We start from the raw sequence: 17,958 nt of genomic DNA, 5'->3' as shown, positions 1-17,958 counted from the left end.
CCTCAGAAATACTGTCATTCCATCACTTCGGCTCTCTATGGAAAGGTATGTCATTTCATGTCTGCCATAGCTGGCAAGATTGAAATTCAAGTATGTGTCTAGAACTGTGCACACCAAACACACAACAATGCGGGATTCCAAGCTGTGGAAGAATTCCTTCACAGCTATCATAGTACAATAATGCCACGTAATGCCTACAGCAGGACTTCTCTATCCTAGTCCTGACCCAGCACCTGACCCAGACCATGAGGTCATTAATTAATGAGCTGAAGATGGTGTGCTAGATGAGACAAAAATGTGAATAGGGTGGGGTGGCTAGGACCGGGATTGGGAACCTCTGGTCTACAGAAAGAAAAAACAATGGATATGTGAAAACAACTATAGCCAAAAAGCTAGATTAGCCAAGTTATCTTACACTGATACAAGGAACTAGTTGGCAAATAAACATACATATATAAGCAGGGGGGCATCTTACGTAGGTCAGTAACGCCACCGTAGATATTTTCCACAATCACTGGCTCTAGTGAACAGACATCGACTCCCCTCCAATCATGACAGCTTTTGAGGGGGGAACATGAAAACTGGTACACTGAAAGCAGCTGGGAAAAGCACTAACTTTAAAATGCCAACAAAGTTATTGTTTTAGCAAAAGTGCTGTAACTCAGCAATGAGTCTTTTCAGCAGACAGAAACCAGGAAATGTGAAAAAGGCCTATTGATGTGCTTAAGTGTGTCAACAGCTTTGCTACCTTTTTAGCTAAGATGGTTCATACCAACACATGGTTTGTGTAGGATTGTGTCAAGTTGAACTCAAACATTTTGCACTAAACTGAAACAACAAATTACCATGCATTATGTCATGTTACTGAACCTAGGTTAGCAGTTAGCTTATGCTAGCAAGTTAATGTTGTCTATAGCTGTGTCAAAATTCAGGGGCTACAACCTTCGAAGGCTGCGTAGACCCACGAAGGCTGAACTGAAATGAGACGGTCCGCTCTACAGCGGATTTCCTGTTTGCCGTACAGCTGTTCCTGCCCTTACCGCTGCATCATGCACACAATGAACCTCAGGATATGTTGGCTGGCGAATTAAAATGTTAGGCATTTTAAAGTAGTTTTCTGCTATTGTTAATAAACAGCTTTGCCCACTATAATCTTGGGGTTTGAAAAGTAAAATGCATCAGATTTCTGCTACTGAAACACATGAAAAACCACCAAACTCCTATTTGAAAATTCAAACTGCAGTGGTCTCTGCTGGCTCTTTCCATTCCACAACATACATAGGGGTCCAAAAGTCTGAGACCACATTGAAAAGATTTTTATTTTTTTTTTAATTTAAATGAACAGAACATTTTAGACTTTTGAATAATGAAACAAAGAAAAAGTTTCAACAAGTAAAATGAAGAAACATTCTGATTCTGCCTTATTTCTGGGTCACTGACCATGTTGAGGCCTTTGTACAATAAGTGAGCTTCACTGAAGCTTGTGTTCAGGCTCTCAGGTGGATTTGACCTACTCGTCAGAGGTTTTTGCACAAACCTGTGGAGTTGTCAGCTCAACTGCATGCTGTCATTAAAGCAAAAGAACATCGTATCAAATACTAAGTACAATAAACAACATACTGTAAATGTGTTCTTTCTTGAGAAATCAACATGGTGGGAGTTCATGTAATGTACCTCTTTCATGATGAAGTTTTAAGGTATTGCATATTTAAGGTTGAGATTGTTATAAAATTATGAGGCTTATTTCATATTTTTTCATATTTCATTTTTCATATTTCATTTTTTGACACTGACATATTCTGCTTTTTAAGAATTTGAGAAACAGAATCATTTTTGAGAACTGACAGTCATATCAGTAAGTAATGCACTATGTAACTGTAACTTCTGGAGTCAGTTTAATTTTGTATGTATAAAATTACAGTATTGTACAGAAGTCAGACAACATCCTTCATTTATTTCCAGTCAAAACAAAAATTTCCAGATTTACTTAACACAAAACTACTCAGAAGCATCGGTAACTAAATATAATTTAAAAATTTCAGTATATAGTGTGTCCACTCTTTGTCTTCATTACAGCTTTTATTCTTTTCAGGAGACTTCAGTTTTTTAAAGAAATCTGCAGGGATGTTCTTCCACACTTCCAAAGCTCAGTCTTAGAGGTTGGCAGTATTTTCTGCCAACACAATCAGTTACGTTAAGGTCTGGACTCATGTGGTCAGTACATTGTTCTGCCAACAGCAGAAGCTTCTTTGGTTTGGTTTGCTAACATTCTTCTTTTTGTCTATTTTCTTTTGTCAGTAATGGCTTGTTAACAGCTACACATTCAGACTCATAGTGTTGAGTCATTTTCTCACAGTGGAAGGATGGACAGAAACACCTGTGGATTTTTTCAGATCTGAACTAAGAATGGGGTTTGATTTTCTCCACAAAGATGAAAGCTTTGCGTACTGTTTATCTGATGGTGGCAGTTTTAGTGGTCCACCAGGTCATGGAGGAGTCACAACTCCACTTTTGAAAGCTCTTGTTTTTTCACTAATGTTCTCTTTCTTACACAAGTAGATTATCTTATATCTAATCTCCCTCCAAATATCTCCTCAACAATGAATAACTTGTACTTAATGGTCATTTTGGTTGGAAATTAAACAAATGATAGGGATGCATTGATACCGATACTGGTATCAGGTATTAGTCCGATAGTGCGCTCATTTACTCGTACCCGTAAAAAGTCACCGATATCAACATTCCAATATCAGCTGTGATGTAAGCCGAGTGTAGATGCCACGCTAAACAAACACAATGAAGGAGGCTCTGCTCAGAGACAGAAGAGTTACTGACACCGTGACAGTCGGACACAAAGCCATCGGTCACTTTAAACATTCTGCCTTGGCAGATTCCCATTCTGCTATCTGAACAAACTGCTCGCACTAACTAGGGTTATCATCATCGGCGGAAAACTGAAATCCACGCAGTCATGAAATCCCTGCATGTGGGTGGAAAACAAATCCGCTGGCAAATCTCCGTCACACCTTTAATAGCGATAATTTACCTGTGAAAATATGCATGTTACACAATCCTAGTCACTGTTTTTCTGCTGCATCTCTCTTATTTTTCCAAGTGCAGTAGAGACATTGGTCTGTTGCATGTAAGTGAGTCACCACACTGCTCTGCTGGTCTTTCGTGATAAGATCAAAGGCTTTTCCTCTGCTTAGCGCTGGACACAAACACTGGCCTGCGTTGCTGTGCTTCAAATCAAGTAGACATAGTTTAGATACTAGCCCAGTTGTCGGCCTTCACCTGACATTTATTTCTATAATCTATTAATCTGTCCACTCTCATTTGATTGATCGAGCCAGTATGTCACTGGTCAGTATGTCACTTTATCTGGTCACAGTGCCAAAGCAACTTCTTATTTTATAGTGCAACTAAACAAGAGAAGCCATATTGCCCCCTCCACATCCTGTCGTGCACTACAATCTGTCAGAATGAGGATGTTATCATATGAACATTATCATAGTTGTTAGTGTAGTGGTGCTCATACGCAGAAGTCATGTAACCAGCATGCACTTTTATGTGTTGCAATGTTTTCATTATATTAAATGCTCATGTTCTACCTTCACTAATAAAACTAATTTAATGCTTTCTATCTACCAGATAAATAATATACTGCATTAGACCCAAACAAAAAGTTTCAAGATCCATTACAGTCTTTCCCACAGAAATATACTTTTTGGGAGAATGCCAGGGTGGGTGCTGTTTTTCAAAAATGTCCAGAAATCTAAACTCATCAATTTAATTGGCTATTCAAATAAGGCATGTATGGCAGAGAGTTAAAAAAATAAATAATTTAACCAAAGAAATGTCGAAACATGAGCAGTTGATGTTGTGCCTCTTTGCATAATATGGGACATAATATATTTTTAGAACTGTTAAAAAATAAAAAGATAATCTGAAATACATTGGAAATAAAATGGGTTAAAATATACTTGGGTGGCTGTCAATATACTTGGGGCCAGGGGGGCCTAGCATGGGGAAACACCAAATGATATGTTCTTATTCTCTTATCTTTTTTGTTTAATTTCTTGGATGAGTTCAGTTTTCACATTTGATACACAAATGCATGCACTTCATGATATTTTCATCACATTATACTGATTCACAGTACACTGTATTAAGACTTTAGCCTATTAAAGAACATATGGGGAAATAGCGTGTGTTCACAGTGTGTGGATGGATGCACACATGCTGGGGTGGGGGTCCATAAGAAGGCACAGTATGACCACCTATCCAGACACCAATGCACCATTGATTCTAGAGTAGAAATTATAAAATGCTTTTGTTTTTGACTAAACAAAGTGATGACTTTTTATTCCAAAACTGACTACTAATCTTTTCAGTCCTGCCCGATTTATTACAGGACATGTGTTACTGCTTGGTAAAGTCAAAAAAAGGTCAGATTAAGCTGACTGCAATCTGACTGCAATCTGATGGACCTCCACATTTGTAACCGACCGTTCAGCATCAATCTGCATATGAATCACTGCTCACTGCATAGACAGGAGGATCTGCAGTAGTTGGGAATATGTGGAGAAGCAGAGGGCAGAAACTGCTGCAGTTCTATCTGAATGCCTGAGCATCTCAAAAAGCGCCTTCCTCCGCCTTACCGCCTCCTCTGTTGCCATGGAGACCCACCGTCACCACGCTCGCATGCTTCTTCTGGAGTCACACGTGTCTACGTCACATGACACACACATGCACCCCTCTGCTCTCTGTGATTGCTGGGGTCTAAAATTAAACCTCGAATGTGTGTGTATGTGTGAGAGAGAGAATAAGAGAGAGAAAAAGAGAGAAAGAAAGATACAGAAAGTGTGGTTTCAGTGATTTCCAAATAACCTGCATCAAACCCTATCCCTACAGGATAAAGACAGTTGTCATATTGGTTTTCTTGTAGATTTCAATGTGCTACATGTGGTTCATTATATGTATTTTGTATTGTTTTTATTTGTTTACTATTTGTATTTTGTATTGTCCATTTACATAAGCATCAATTCCACAAGACCAACACCTCATACATGCATGTGTAACTGGGCAATAAAGCGATTCTGATTTTAGAGCACAACTAATCTCGAGCAGAAGATGCTTGTGGACTTACAGTCTGATTATGAAGACTGCAGTAAAAGCACTGGGCTAAAGTCACTTGCTGTACTCCTTTGAGAGAAGATACAGACACAGAGGCACCTTCTCCAGAGTTTAGCCTCATGCCTTATGTAATCAGTGCCAACCATGCCAGATAGCATCACAATTCCACCATGTGTTACAGAGAGGAGAGAGAGAAGCAGAGAGAGTTAGAGAGAGAGAGAAAGAGAAATAGAGATATGGGAGCCTAACAGAAATAGAAATCAAAGAGTCAGTGGGACAACTTATTGTAATCAGGGTGTGGGCTGGTTTGCGGTGTGTTTCGTGGTTTATGTTTAGTGACGTTACCTCCAGGTCGTCCAGTGAGCGAGCCAGGCTGAGACGTTTAGAGCGTCCGAACGATCGTCTCCCAGTGGAGCGCTGGGGAAATCCCATAGTGACACCCCGAAATCTTCCGCCCTTAAACACACACAAATCCAGACACACAACACATAAACATAAGTCCTAAAACTCACACAAACACATTGGGCAATGGAGGAAAATCCTCCCTGTACATTTACAGCTAAACGTCCATTTAAAGCTAAATCATATCTGCACGAGTTTAGCATTCAGCAGGAGATACACTGCCACGCAAAAATTTAAACATCTGCTGTAAAATTACTTTTAATTTTTTTTAAGTGGAAATAAGGCATTTACATTGGCATTTCACATATTGTAGTGCTCACCGCTATTAAAGAAGGCACAGCTTGTGCTTTATTAAGGGGCTGTAGTTGGCCACAGCCATGCTGTATAGAAAGAGAATTTTGTCTAGCAATTCACTCTAAAGCCAGGCATACACTGTGAGATTTGACCCTGTTTTTAAGCCCGATTTGGTTGGAACGGAATGATTTTCTCGATCAGGCTGAATTTCAGCTTCATCGGCTATTGTTTGCCATGCAGTGCGAGAGAGGAAGCGACGACCAATTAACCACCTAAATGAGCTCCGAATGAAGAAGTCGGACAATCAGATGGACTTCTGACATGCCAGAAATTTTGGTTGCTTGTCTCACAGTTAGAGCAGATCTCACGAACCAATTTCTCAAAATTGCATACAAAACCACAAACAATGACAAACACTGCTCCCACACAGGTGAACATACATAAATGGAGGCACAAAAGTTGACCTTTGCGGTGCCAACACCCATATATGCCCATTTTGTTCCGCCTGACTAAATTGAATTTATTCACTCATTCATCTTCTACGCCGCTTATCCTCCTGAATCACGGGGGGGCGCAGGAAACACCCTGGACAGGTCGCCAGTCCATCACAGGGCTGAGCTAAAAATGAATTTTTTTAATTTGTCTTCCTAAAACTGTTTGTAGACCACCTGTTTTGTAGTTTCAGTGCACAGTGTGGTACAGGTTAAGCTGCTGTAGTGCGGTTTGTCAGTGGCTGAATCTGAAACGGCCCCCTCGTTCCTATATAGTGCGCTATATAAGCTCTGGCTTCTACACTAAAACAGCGACTATTTGTTTAGCATGGAATTGTGGACACATGTCTGAGACCCAAATGGCTATTTACTAGACATATGATGCACTGTTTGCGTGCAGGAGCCACTGTTTTAATTCCTATGTGGTGCACTATGTAGGAAGCAGGGAGTCATTTGAGATTCAGTGTTTTTGTGCAGCTTGTTGTTTTGAATGGAACAGCTTTATTGGAAATTGTGTGTAGACAGAGCTGTCTTTAGGGGCTGCATTTCACATGTAGTGTGAGCACCCACGTCATGTCATCTCAGTCAGACCGAGTGTTTTTGTACAGCGTGAGCATATAAATCTCAGGCTGTTTCCGTACATGATGAGCGATTCAACTGTACAGTGTGTGTTGTCACAGAAGAACAAGATTTCCTATATTAGGTATGCCTGGTTTAAGCCTTGCTGCATCTTGCTTGCTCTGCCATCAGCGTTAGACCGACTCTGGTCTAACGCAGGTTAGACCTTGTTAATCTAACAGTATACAGCCAGCATGCTAGCCCCACTATCACAATATAGAATAACCATATAGAATATAGAATAACCCGGCGATTAAATGCTGCAGAACTAATACTCCAAAATATATAGCACAAAAAAAGAATGTCTTGAAAAGCGCTGGACTAAAAAGCGCCCCTGGTGAATCCTGCATCTGTCAAATGTTTTAGAAAATGTATAATTTATATGTCAACTGATTTTTAGCCTTTGCTTTTTTTTCAAAAAATTGTGTTATTAATCAAAGTATAACACAAAAAATATTAAGCTCTGACAAAAGACAAATGACAGTAATAGAAACTGAAATGTAAATCTTTTATTTAATTAATGTGATTATACTCATTACATAATAATAATAATAATAATAATAATAATACTTCTAATAATAATACTTTATTAATACTAATAATAATTCTCTTCACAACTCTCCCATAATCATATATATATATTTTTTAATTCTTGTACAAATTTATGAAAACATTTTCCTACGGAAAAAAATCAGACCATCTAACACCGGAATGGTCCAGGGAAATAAGTTCTAGGAATACAGAGATCCAGACACAATTTCTAAATTAATTAGACCATGGCCGTTCAGTAAATGTGTCAAAGTTCATCATTTGATCAGGAGAGAAAATAAGGGTCAGGACATTTTACCCTGGGCGGCTTCTTCCCTCAAGATTCCATATTTACAAAAAAATTACATTCTACATTTAGTGAACTGTATAAAGAAGTAACTTACAGAAAAAGCTCACTTTCTCTTTTTTTTATTGATGTGTAGCTCAAAAACATGAACGTCTTAAACTCAGCATGTGGCTCCACAGTTCAGCTCCTCACTCTCATTACTAATAACCTCTGTTAGTTTCACAATAGCTACTGAATAATTTACAATACTGAATAATAAGCGTTTATAATTAGTAACTGAATAGTAAGCCTGTTGTTTGAGAGGTTAACACATGCAAGCCTGTTACACTGTCTTTACAGACTGAAATGATCCACCATGATGTGTTTTAGGCTAGACTGAAGGGAAATGACTGGAGTGACACTGTTCATGTGTAGATATGACCTGCAGCTCCTTTCTCTCCTTCTCTGTGTCTCGGTGTATGAAGCACACAGAGAAGCTCTTCTTTCTCAGCAATTAACTGTGTTCTTACACTCATCTAATTCCGTTACAAGGGGAGGCCGGAATGGTGCAGGGTCACATGGACGTGGGCTTCTGGGCTGCTGATGGAACAGAACGTCACCCTGTTTCTTTCAGGGCATAAGTGTGCGTATGTGTGTGTGTGTGTGTGTATGTGTGTGTGTGTATGTGTGTGTGCGTGTGTGGGTTACCGAGTATCTGAGAGGCTGCAGGCTCAAATACGACTCCACCTCCCTCCACCATTCAACTCTTGTCCAAAGCACTTAAACCCATCTTTCTGCAGGAGAGCTGTAACAATAACCCTGTCTTCACTGAACACTGACCACTGATCACCATCCACTGACCTATCTCAGAACAGCAGTGCTGATAACACAGGGACTGATCAGAGGCCTAATCATCAATACATACGCAGTTCTAAATATTATAAAACACACAAACCTCAGATTATGGTTCGACAGAATGTGTATATAATAACATTAATAACAACAACAAAACAACAGCAAATATATATAACATTACACAGATGCAGCTCTGATTGGACAGTGCTTTTTTTTAAAGGTTGAAAAGCTCCTACAACTATGCTGGAGCTGTAGCGGTCATAAACAAGGGGAAGAAGCTTATGTAAGAAGGAGGAGCTTATGCAGGGATGCTAAAACTGCAGTAATATGTGTAAAGCCATGTGTTTTTAAAATGACCAATGTAACATAATGTTGGACATACTGTACGTCATAAAACCACACACATAATATTCCATCCAACTGTGGTATAAATTTTAAGAGTGATGCGCTTCCATCAGCTCTGTACAAGAGATAAAACTCTAGATCATGTTTATAAAAACACTTCTGAAAGTATGCAGAGAGTACACTCACTCATTTTTAATACTGAGCAGCTTTTCTTTGCATTTTTATGGATATAATAGACATGAATGATTTGCAGTTATTTGCTATGGATTAATCTCCAGGCATTTGTTTGCCAAGAAGACCAACATAGCCTGATCGCTGAACGTAGAGTGCCAGACTGCCAGTTCACAAGGTCTGCATTATTAAGTTAAACTTCCCTATATAAAATTTAAGACATTGTTGACTAATCCAAGATATAATTTACAATGGCAGCAAATTATGCACTTTCAAACGTGACTTTGATATAAAAACATTTTATCTTTTTGCTCTAGGATGTAGGCTATTTTATATTGTAAGAGCATGGAGAAATAATGCAGTGGCAAATATAACTGCTCAGGGAATTCCAGCAGGAGGCACCTTCTTTTAATACCACCATTATCTTTGATAAAGGGATTTTTGTCATTTCTTTACTAGTCCACTGGTACCTGCTGCCCTCTGTCACATTACCTGGCTACTAGCTAAAAATGGAAACACCTGAACAGTCTAATATGACTTTATTTGCATTTGAAGTATTTATTTGGCAAATGTGTTTCTGTCATAATTTATCTCATTATCCACCTCAAGCGAGTGGACATACTTTTTATGTAAAGTCTGGCAAGTCTATTTAAACTTGGCTGTTGCCATCAAGTCTTTTTTTATTCCATATGCCAAAATACACATAAAAATATAATGGAAACTCAGCTACTAATACAGACAAACAGACAGACAGACAGACAGACAGACAAGTAGGAATATCTCCATAAGCTGGTGTTGAGAGGCTGGCTGATTTGAGCAGTGTAATCAGTCTCCTGTGTTGCCTGGATACGCAGAGAGCTCTCAGCCTGTGTCTTCAGCACCATCCCTGACTTTCAAATGCACACACACGCACACACACACAGCTACAAACACACACCAAAGGCTATTGTGTGTTTTCTGTAATCTATTTTTAAGCACACACTCCTTTCGCGTCTACCAAGAGAGCAGCTGAGTTCCATCAGCACTCTGTACAGAGCTGAGTGTGTGAACAAGAGAAGAATCAGTCAGCCTTTACTCTAACACGCGTGCTAACAAATATAACACAACCATGTCAAGCATGAGCATCCAACACATTCTTTGCCAACATAGTTAAGCATCACTAATCTCAGATCACCATTTGTGCTCAGGAGAAAACTCTATACTCTTGAATGTAATGCACTCATACTCAGATATCCAAACAGCTGGTATATAAATTAGCAGTGAGGAGAAAAGTATCTTGTTCACTAGTGATGTCCCAATCCAGTCTGAAAGATCAGTATCAGGACCAAAACATACTGTGATACTGATACTGATATTAAAACCTGTAGTATCGGTCAATACTGATTTGATATTTTTCCTCAGATACTATTCAGCTTTAAACCAACATAAAAACTCATGAGTAGTGAAAAAGGTGACAAGTTCAGAAACCAATCCCTGGTAGAGAGCTTTGCCAGCATCATTCCTTAAAAATATTTTAGTGAAATTCTGGAGCACTCCAAGGCTAAAAATAGGGATAATTGCTGTGAAATTTTTACTTAATTGAGATCAACAATTATGTAACTACAAGTCATGTCCAAATATTGTAATATTTTTTTTTTAGATACACTGATCAAGCAGTATAAAATTCAGCAGAGGCCATTCTAAAACCTTTAGCCATCATTTGTGTTCTGCTGGCTCCCCAAGGTGCCTGGTGCTTGGACCCCAATGACTGCCACTTTGGTATCAATTCTAGCTGCAAACTAAGTGGAAGCTGGTTATTATGGCTGCTGACTATGACAACTTATACATTAACCTCTCATGCAACATGGCTTTCTTTTCACATTCTGTTCCTTGGATTGGGACTGGGGACAAAAAACAGGATTGGGACATTTCTACTGCTCATAGACAGTAGGGAGAAGGCCAGTTGAGACTCTGCTCCACATTCAGCACATGGCACAGCTGACACTTGAACCTGACCTCCAGATGAACAGTGCACCTCTGAACTGCTGTATAAATGCTTTAGGTGAAACCTGGGGAACGGCCATGCTATTAAAATGAAGCACCTGGACGTGCCGGTACACACATCACACACCACTCTTTCATTTCCAATCATACGCACACACACACACCACAGACCACATCCACAGACAAACACTATAAAAGGAAACATCACAGACTATTAAATACAGCGAGGGAAAGAACACAGAGCCACGTCAGTGCACAGCACACTCATAAATACAGCCACAGCTGCAGACCAGCTCCTCCAATAAAAGAAAGGCAAAGCAAGCAGCAAGACTACAGTGTGTGTATGTGAGTGCTAAGTGTAAACACGTTAGCTCATATGATCGCATGCACATGATGGAAGCCTAAAGCAAGGAATCAAACAGATCAGGTTGCCATGGTGAACACGTTCACATCTCTAACTAGCACTGACAAAACCACCAGTTAAGGGCAGTAAAGATGCCTCAGAACACATGCAAACAAATCAGCGTTCGGCTCTCTCCCTTTATATTAACAGGCCTTGTTCATGAACTATATTTATCTTTGTATGCGGACCATCAACTGTCTGAGGACACCTTAAATTCTTCTGACACTGTCCTGAGCATTGCTCCATTTTCACTGTTTCACTGCGAGTTCGACTACATAAATGCTGGTAAAGTTATAAAAGGTACTGTTCATTTTGCAGTCTATACAGCCCGCAGAAGAGCAGAAACAATTTGTTTGAAATTAATTGTTTTTGTGATGTCACAAAAATCAACTAATTTACATACATCTGCCTATTTAGCATACAACAGTTTAGCTCCACCCATTCATGCTGAAGTTATAGAGAGTGTCTTAGCCTGGTCCTGCTTTTCAAACCAGGCACAACACAGGGCAGCCACCCTGTGAAGCACGGAGGTGGCAGCATCGTGTTGTTGGGGTGTTTTGCTGAAAAAGGTACACTTCAGAAAATAGATGACATCATGAAAAAACGGGAATTATCTAGACATACAGAAGCAACTTCTGGCAAAGCACGGTGAGAAGCTTGTGGAAGGCTATCCCAAGTGTTCGATTCAAGTTAAGCATGTAAAGGCAATGGCACCAAATACTAACAAAGTATGGTAGCCTGAGATGTTTGGACTATGACTATGTCTTTAGCCTAGGTGTGCAAACCTTTGGCCTCAACTGTAGGTCATGTTATTAGGTATTGTTTAGCTGCTGAAGTGACAGCCTCTTGTAGTAACGCCAGCTTATTTAAGCTATACTTAAGATCTTATTGCATAAAGTGATATTAGCAAACTTCAAGCAACAGAAAAGCATCCACAACGCCAGGTAGACCAGCTCAACAGGGGGGACCAGTACAGTCACCACACCACCATGAATTTCAGTTCCATGTTTGACAAACTTTATAGTGGTGTAGTAACAACAACAGAATAAAATGTAAATTAAACAAATCATCATAGTTTGTTTTGTTTTATATATATTTTTTTAAGATGATTGAATGACTGTGTCATGTGACTATTTTCCTAAAATAAATTGAAACACAGTGTATGAGACGCTTCTGCTTTAGGTGTATTTTTTGGGGCGATGTGATGTCAGTAGTATAAAATAAAAGCGTAGTGTAATATGTCTTTAAATGGAACATGCAATAGTTGTAGCAAATGTTTATACCAAAGTCACTGTAAAAAATTTACATTTACTTTCGTGCTGGATTGCCATGTGCACAGATTATTAGCACTACTGTTATTTTCCATTTTTTACGCTCAAATTTACGGACATAAGTTTGAGTGTGCGGATACACCAAAGATGAAACTGATGAATCACAAAACTCTTGGTGAAATTTGCATGCACTCATTTTATGACCAGATTTGTCTGTACGAAACTTTGATAATTAAGGGCCAATGTGAAAAGCTAATGTCCTATGTTCTCTTTATTTGCACCACTAATTACAGTGAATTATCCAGTTCTACATGTTGGGAGGGTAAGATAACATCATAGAGTGGTGTGGGTAGCAGGAAAGTCCCCCTCTCTCTGTCTCTCTCTCTGTCTCTCTCTTGGGCTTATCATGTTTTACTAAGTCTCTGAAGAGCCATCTTTCCTGTTTATTCCATTCCAGAGAGGCCAACTACAAACCCCACCAAAACATGTCAGTGCGAAGTCGATCTGGACGTAACTCTTCCTCTCTCTCTCTCTCTCTTGCTGGAATCTCTCTTCCTCTTTTTCTTACCTATTCTGTTTGTAAACCTCTCTCCCTCTCTCTCTGAGCTTAATCAGCATCGACTCTGTGTAGCCACATGAACGCTGGTCAGTGTCAGCGTGCAGGACGCTTGTCACGATTGCCCAGACGGCGCGGTGCAACGCCAGTCTCCCAGCTGAAGACGTGTTTATGTAGGGAATGCTGCAATTAAAGAGGCGTGCTGGAGATGCAGGTGTGGTTTCAGGACTGATATGACAGTTGTACTCTGTTCAGATCCCAAGCACTGTTCTAGTCTAGACATGATCTCTCTCAGGAATTCAACGCAACACACACTGACACACATGCACACAAACACATCAAATAATACCAGCTGACACCACTTTGTACTCTTGCATTCTTACATTTGTCATATGCATCCGTTTAACCTTAAACCATACTCGTCAAAATAACCATCCTTCACCAAGACTAAATATTTCACAAAAACCAAATGTATTTTTTACAAGCTCAAAATGTAAATCATCACATCCAAATTAACTGAGGAGCTTCAGTACTTTTTCCATATAACGGAGAGAATCATATTCTGATAGTGAAACACTGCCACCTGGTGGTGAACAGGAGCAACACTCTCTTACGCCACTATTTGGACAGGATTAGTTTCACATGTAATGTAATTATTACCAGCATTTTTTGTGATTTTTAGTCCTGTCTGAATCCACCATCTCAGTAATTTCTACAGACTGCATGGTCTGTAAAGATTACAGCTACTTGTATGCAACATTTACCTGCACCATTTTTTTCAAAAGTTCAACACAAATCACCCATGAGACATAAACAAAATCATTCACAGTGGTTTACTATGAAATTCTTCGTAGAGACCATACTGACTTCTTTACTGTGGTGGTGATGTGAGCTAGAGGTTGCAATGGCTACAACGCAAATTTAGCCACTTCATTTACCACCCAGTTTTTACATTTAATGTTGTTAATGATAAAATAGAGGTAAATCTAACATTTTAGATTAATCATTTTAAACTCTTACTCTTATTACTTCCACTGTGAACAGTTGACATGGAACTTTTTTCTAGAACGCAGCATTTTGCATCAAACCACTCTGAATACCTTCGTTTACATATTAATGAATTAATTATGCAGACATTGTAATTAGTTGTATTAACTGTGACCCAAATCAAGCTGATATGTATTGTCCTGTGTACAATTCTGAATATTTAGGTGAATCTAAAATCAAATTGACCTTTTTTTACCTTGTTATTTCATGTCCCTGGTCACACTAATTCACCATGTAAAATCACTTTAAAGGACAAAATTCTTGTTTTCCTATGAGTTTCAGTTACAACACTGAACACCAACAGGTGGGGAAGTATAAGGTATGAAACTGTCACTGGAGTGCTAAGGGTGGTACCTCAACGGTATGTCTTCAGTATCTTTATTCAGGGAACATAATTGTACCATATTCAACTGCAATTATATAATTTAAATTACATTCACTCTTTACACCCGGTCTTCAGTCTAGACTTTTTATTTTACATGCTATTGTTCTATTTTAAAACAGTAGGTTAGGAAAAGCTAAAAATATGTACCTTCCCTCTGGGGGAAAAACTTCTAATTCATGTTAACATTAAAACAGGTAACGTAACACTTTAATACGTCAAATTTAATGTAGCAAAGCTGAACTCTACAACTACCACTAACTACTGGCACCCTACATTCACTCAAGACAGGCAGTTAGATGTAATTTCACAGAGATTTCTTGCCAAATGTCATAAACATTATGTACGTCCTATAGTAAAATAACATCAGCTCACCTCCCCATGTAAAACTATTCCTGTCTAAATAGTGCTGAAGACAGAGAAAATTACAACACGCTGATTTTTATCTCATGCAGCGAGAAGACAAAGAAAAAGTACAGAAAGGACAGAAAACTGAAAAGGTTTGGACAAAACCGGCCTGCACTTCAAAGCACACTGTCACTGAAATGAGATGTAATTATGAGCCGGTGCGCAAGTTGACTCTGAACTACTAAAACTCGTACACCCGCGAAAGCTGTCTCCACTCCATCAGTCACGGGTCCTCTGTAAGGCAGCATGGGGTGGTTTCTATGACGACCGCGCTGACTATGACCCAGCCTGCTCTCTGCTCTGAGACGACCTCACTGACGCTGGTCTCCCCTAGCAACCGTGTTCTAAGGTTCTGTGCTGTAGCTTAAAAAGGCCCTTCTGCAACTGGCCCCGAAGTCAGAGATCCACATACTATTTCAGTCTGTTCTGATGTTGTCATATCAACTAACAACAAGAAATTACTTGGAGGACTGAAATCACTTCAGTGGATGAACTGCAAAGCTGGACCTTTTGGATAACCAGCTAACTGCTTGAATTCAACAAATCACATTAGACTACAGCAAAATTTGTTCATCTCAAGGCTACTTTAACCCAGTGGTTTGGCCAAAAACCTGATTTACACATTGATTAATTACAGTCATTTCTCAAATAGACCTGCTTATGTGGTTTCTGACACTGTATGACATAAAACTGCACAAAAGCATGGACAGAATTCACTGCTGACACTGTTTTAGCTATATGATGTATTTCTGTTTATTTGGTAGTATTTCACTGGCTAACAGGTAAGGAAGCTTATAGTCTACAAAGTATCACTGTACAGCCACACAAGCTTACAAATGTACAAAAAATGAATGGTAAAACTTTTTTGAATCCTTCTACATAGACATGGGAGATATGGCAAAATGTAGTATCACAATAAATTAGCATTTTTTACAGTACACAATGTGTCACAATATAATTTTTTTCTGACAGTTCGTAATTTAGACAAAGTAAGCACACATTTTAAAACCTCTATCAATAACTATGAAAAGAATTACCATATTCAACATTTCACACACTGCACCGCACAAAATCCAATCAAACAGGACTAATTTAATCAAAAAAATGCAGTTAGAAAGTGATTTTTTAAGCACGGATATTTACACTGTGCTCATAAAAGAATATTGTGACACATTCTGATGTAATTTATCAGATAATAAAAACCGTCATAATGCCCAGCTCTACTGCTACATAACATTGACATAACCATGTCATGAACATGTCATAGCAGATGTCATATCCTGTCATGGGTTGTCTTGACAGATTTTGTTCAGTAATAATAACAGAGTCATTTTACCATTACCAGTAAATGTCATGCCAGATGCCATACTGTTTGCTATTATGATGGCTAACTAGAGCACAAGTAGCAAAATCAGCATGTGACATAAGCTGTCATGACACACATTGTGCCAACTGTCATGACAATCATCAGCAATAGTAACACTGTTATATTACTGGAAAAAATCTGTAATGACAGTTTATGACAGCATAGGACATCCACCATGTCATGTTTATGGAATGGTTATGTCAATAGTATGTAGCAGCATTCAAGTAAAGCGCTACTATAATTTTCTTGTACATTTTGAGTCATGTTTTGGTTTGTATAGTGCTAATTTGTAGGCTATAAGTTTATGTTACTTGTTAGCCACATCAGCCTTGTTGCTCCATTGCAAGACAAAAAATAAAAATAAAAAAATAAAAAATCAAACGTCAGGCACCAAACAAATTCAACTTTTGGACAGACTACTGCTTCAAGCTAAACCCCAACTCATTCCAACTCACAGCTTCGGAATCTACCCACGAGCTCTACTCGCTGTCCTCTGAACGTGTTTGAGAGTGCTGATCACTCACTTCCTCATATTGTAAAGCCCTATCCAAGTTAAGAATGGAGCTGTTAAACAATAAACGTGGACGTGAGTTTGCCTGTGGCAGGAAGTCTCTCTGTCTCACTTATCTGAACGAGTCAGAAGACGCTGGCCTGCTGGTGAAGTTCACGCACTGAGCACAGGATAATTTCTGAAGTGCATTTACACGCTTCACAAATGACTACAATTCTAGGTTTTATTCATAAATGGAAAAATGCTTGTCTGAAAGTGCAACGCTTGAGCGTCTGTTCATCATGCATTTGAGTCACATCTTTGTTTCATTAGAAGGACAAACATCCACTCCAAATGATCTCTCCCCTCCCTTAAATGGGAGAAAAGGCGGATGCCAGTTTGTATTCTGAAACCAGGCTGGAAAGCAAAGCTAGAACAACATCTTAAATCATAGTGGGAATCCCAGCTACTGGTCCAGCCCTCTGAATTCTAGCACACTTCAGTCTGAACTACATATCTGACTTCCTATACACATAAGACAAAGCATGCATTGGGGATGTATAAAATAACAGAAACACCACAAGACACTCCTATTCATTGTCATTATCAGAACACTAGCCCTGCTCTGGCCCATCCGTCAGTGAAAAAAGACCACCACAGGACCCCAAGTGCCAGATATTATCTGGGTGGTGGATCATTCTCAGCACAGCATGATTCTAGGGTTGTGGTGTGTCAGTGTGTGTTGTTAGGGTACGAGCGTATCAAACATAGCAGTGTTGCTGAAATTGAACACTGCACATTCGCTGCCCACCTTATTACACATGCTTACAGTATTGCTCAAAAGTTAGAGACCACCCATCATGTATTTATTTTCCTGTCAAAATGGCCACAGCATACAATTTATTCATTTTTCAGGAGATATTTCT

At 39.1% G+C, this 17,958-nt stretch overlaps 1 protein-coding gene across 4 annotated transcripts in view; it reads right to left on the bottom strand.

Annotated features, from left to right (window-relative positions):
- rgs12b (regulator of G protein signaling 12b) overlaps positions 1-17,958 on the bottom strand; it is an 89,604-nt gene that overhangs the window by 64,329 nt on the left and 7,317 nt on the right. For all 4 annotated transcript variants that reach the window (XM_036574821.1, XM_036574823.1, XM_036574822.1 and 1 more), the window contains exon 4: positions 5,482-5,592. In XM_036574821.1, coding sequence (XP_036430714.1) covers positions 5,482-5,592 — 111 coding nt within the window. The remainder of the gene's footprint in view (positions 1-5,481; positions 5,593-17,958) is intronic.

This window comes from Colossoma macropomum, unplaced genomic scaffold (assembly GCF_904425465.1).
Source record: "Colossoma macropomum unplaced genomic scaffold, Colossoma_macropomum, whole genome shotgun sequence".
In the NCBI taxonomy this organism is placed as follows: Eukaryota; Metazoa; Chordata; class Actinopteri; order Characiformes; family Serrasalmidae; genus Colossoma; species Colossoma macropomum.
Note: the sequence above shows the minus strand (reverse complement) of the source record. Positions and strands in the feature narration are given on the sequence as shown.